Raw genomic sequence first — 3437 nt, forward strand, 5'->3', positions numbered from 1 at the left:
GAGAGAGGGGGTGGAAGGGAAGGGGGTGCTTTAAAAAAAAAAAAAAGAATTTTGTTTTTTTTTTTTTTAAGAGGAGAGGACGAAGCAGGTGCTAAGTGCTATCCACCGTCGCCGTGTAGAACTTCTCAGGGTGGGAAAAACCTCGCGAGTGCAGTTTTGGTGCGCTTGGCATCTCCACCCTTCTTTAAAAAGAAAACCAAGAAAACGAAACACCACCACAGTAGAAAGAGACCTCAGGATCGCCCCTTTTTCTCTCGGTTTTGTCATCTACGTGTATGTAAAACTGTCAGGGCATTTGTAGGCTTTGTTTGCTTGCTTCGCCCCTCCTTCCTTGGACTTCAAACAGCATCTCCTCGGTGCGCCCCTCTCCGTTCCCCCGAGGGCGGGCAGGCCTGTCTTTGGGCGGAGGGGAGGGCGGCCCGGCCCGGCCCGGCCCGGCGCAGCGGGGGCGGCGGGGTGACAGCGCGGCGCCCGGGCCTTCACTGCACGCTTGTCTGCAGCCCGTGGTGCGGCGGCGGCGTGTCGGCGCTCACCGGGCCCACCTGCGAGTACACGTCGTCGGGCGTCTGCTGCTGGATCCCGGGCGGCGTCATGCGCTTCTCCTTCTGCCTCCGGTTGCAGAACCACACCCGCACCACCTCCTTCTCGAGCTGCAGGCTGTCCGCCAGGTTTGTGATCTCCTGCGCGGAGGGCTTGGGGCACTTGAGGAAGTGGCTCTCCAGCGCGCCCTTGACGCTCACCTCGATGGAGGTCCGCTTCTTGCGCTTGCGGCCCTGTGCCGCGATCTTGTCGATGCTCGTGGGGCTGCCGGTGCTCGAGTCCGCCTCCTCCAGCCACTTGTTGAGCAACGGTTTGAGCTTGCACATGTTCTTGAAGCTCAGCTGCAGGGCCTCGAAGCGGCAGATGGTAGTCTGCGAGAACACGTTGCCGTACAGGGTGCCCAGTGCCAGCCCCACGTCGGCCTGCGTGAAGCCCAGCTTGATGCGCCGCTGCTTGAACTGCTTGGCGAACTGCTCCAGGTCGTCGGACGTCGGCGTGTCCTCGTCCGAGTGCGGGTCGTGGCTGTTGAGTCCGGGCCCCGCGCCGCCGCCGCCGCCGTGGTGGGGGGGCCCCTGCGCGTGGTGCGGGTGCGGCGGGTGCGGGTGCGCGTGGTGGTGGTGGTGGTGATGGTGCTCGGCCAACTCGGGCGTGTCCCCGCGCACCAGCCCCGGGTGCACCAGGCTCTGCGCGCCGCCGCCCCCCGCGCCGCCCGCGCCGCCGCCGCCCCCGGGGCCCGGGGGCGCGCTCAGCATGCCGTTCACCGTGAAGCCCCCGGGCTGCGAGTAGAGCAGACTCTGCGGCGGCGGCTGCTGGCCGCCGGCCATGGACGGGAGATGCGCGGCGGCGGCGGCGGCGGCGGCGGCAGCGGCGGCGGCGGCGGCGGCCCCCCAGCCCCCGGGGTGGCCCTGGTGCGGCGGCGGCGGCGGCGGCCCGAGGTGCGGCGGCCCGCGGTGGTGCAGGGCGGTGCCCGCGTGCAGGTCCTCGCGCCCCGTGCCGCCCTTCACGTCGGGGCCCTGCGGCGGCGGCGGCGGCGGCTGCTGGGGGCTGCCGGCCATGCCCACGGCGCTGCCAGACCACGGCGAGCTGGCCTCCACGGCGGCGGCGGCGGCGGCGGCGGCGGCAGCGGCGGCGTGGGGCAGCGCGGTGACCCACTGGTGCGCGTGGCTCAGCATATGGCCGCCGTTGCTGGCGGCCATGGCCCCCTGCATGAAGTCGCTCTGCACCATCTTGACGGAGGCCGGGTCCCCTCGGTAGGCGCCCGAGGTCACAGCCGCGCTGCCCGGTTGCATGCCGCCCCCGCCGCCCCCAGCCCCGCCGCCCCCGCCCCCTGCCCCGCCGCCCCCGCCGCCGCCGGCCCCCGCCGCGTCCGAGTGGACGATGGAGCCGGCCGCTAGCAAGCTGTTCCCCGGCAGGTAGGGGTTAGAAGCCGCCGTGGCCATGCCGCTCCGCTCCCGCCACCCCACCGCCGCCACCGCCGCCGCCGCCGCGCCCCCCCGCCTCCCCCCGCTCCGCCCCCGCCCCCGCCCCGGGCCCCCGCCGGCCCCGCCGCCGCCGCCGCCGCCGCCGCCGCGGCCGCCGGGTGCAGCTGCAAGGCCGCTGGGCAGGGCGCGGGGGTCGCTGGCCGGCCTTGGTCAGCGGTCGCCGCCGCAGGAGCCGCGCTCCGGGGAGGGGGGCTCGCTTCTCGGCGGGGCGCACTCCGTGGCCGCCCCCCTCGGGGGGGGTCGTGGCCGCCCCCCGGCCCCGGCGCGAGCGGCTCGCTCCAGCGGGGCTCTCCGGGAGGGGCGCGGGCCTGCGCCGGGGCTCTTCGGGCCGGGCGCACCGGCCGGCGCTCCTCCTCCTCCGGTCCTCGGGCGAGCGCGGACTCTGCCCGGGGCGCCGGGCCCGGTCCACCTGCTAAGTGGCGACTTCACGGGAGGCAACAAAGAAAAGAAGCCGCTCCTTTCTGCTGGACCACAGCGCGGACGACCGGCCGCTCCTCGCCAGCTCTCCGGGAACGCCCTTCGCTCGTCTCCCCTTAGAGGAGGAAAACTTTTTTTGTCCTTGAAGGCGTGGTGGTGCTGGCCGCTCGCGTGCCGAGCGGAGACGCGGGCTCCCGCTCTCCCCCTCCGGTCCTCTCGGCTCGACTTTGCTCTGTCCTAGGAAAACTTCGCGCGCTGGTGCATTGCTCTGAAGTTGCTATTGCCGGAGCTCTCGGTTGCCTCTGAAACAAGAGTCCTCTTTCATTCTCCTCACGACAGTCACAGTCTGATGGGACATCTTTCCTTTGGGGCAGAGAGGAGAAGGCAAATATAACAAGGAAAAAGCTGCACAGGCGAAAACACGAGGTCGCGTTTCTGTTACCTTGCTGCTGACGGTTGGGGTTGGTGTTTTATTTTTTTCCCAGCAGAGGTCTGCAGGAGGATGAGGAAGAAGAGTGCATTGGTGGAGGTGGAGGTGTGTGTGTGCATATAGGGGATCCTTGATACACAACCAGCTCCAGTGGGCACAACGCACGGCGCGGAGGCTGCCCCGACGGCGCGCGCGCTGGCCGTGCCGGAGCGGAGTTGCCGGGGGGAGCTCGCCGTGCGCCCCGGTTCGCGCGCTCTCCCTAGCTTCTTCCTTCTCCCTCCCTCTCTCTCTCTCTCCCTCTCTCGCCCGCCGGTTCGGCTCCGATCTGACAGTCCTCTCTCTGTCCCTCCCTCTCCGAGCAGGGACTGTCGAATGTTTACCCTCCGCCGCGAGCGCGCACCCACCACCACACTTTCCCAAACACAAGGAAGTCGAGCACCGGGGCCCCCGCTGATTGGCTACCCGCTGGGTGACTGGCAGCCCCGGAATGACTGGCTCAGGACGCGCGGCCCCCCTTCCGGCGGTTCCGATTGGTTGCTTTTTAATTTAGGCAGAGCGTCGTAGAAGCT

The 3437-nt window shown here is 69.7% G+C and overlaps 1 protein-coding gene across 1 annotated transcript; it reads right to left on the minus strand.

The window, feature by feature from the left end:
- Positions 1-479: 479 nt before the first annotated feature.
- POU3F3 (POU class 3 homeobox 3) lies at positions 480-1979 on the minus strand. Its single transcript, XM_068981804.1, has one exon. The coding sequence runs from the start codon at positions 1977-1979 to the stop codon at positions 480-482; it is 1500 nt and encodes a 499-aa protein (XP_068837905.1).
- Between the last annotated feature and the right edge of the window lie 1458 nt (positions 1980-3437).

The sequence above is a fragment of the Capricornis sumatraensis genome, chromosome 1 (genome assembly GCF_032405125.1).
Source record: "Capricornis sumatraensis isolate serow.1 chromosome 1, serow.2, whole genome shotgun sequence".
NCBI lineage: Eukaryota > Metazoa > Chordata > Mammalia > Artiodactyla > Bovidae > Capricornis > Capricornis sumatraensis.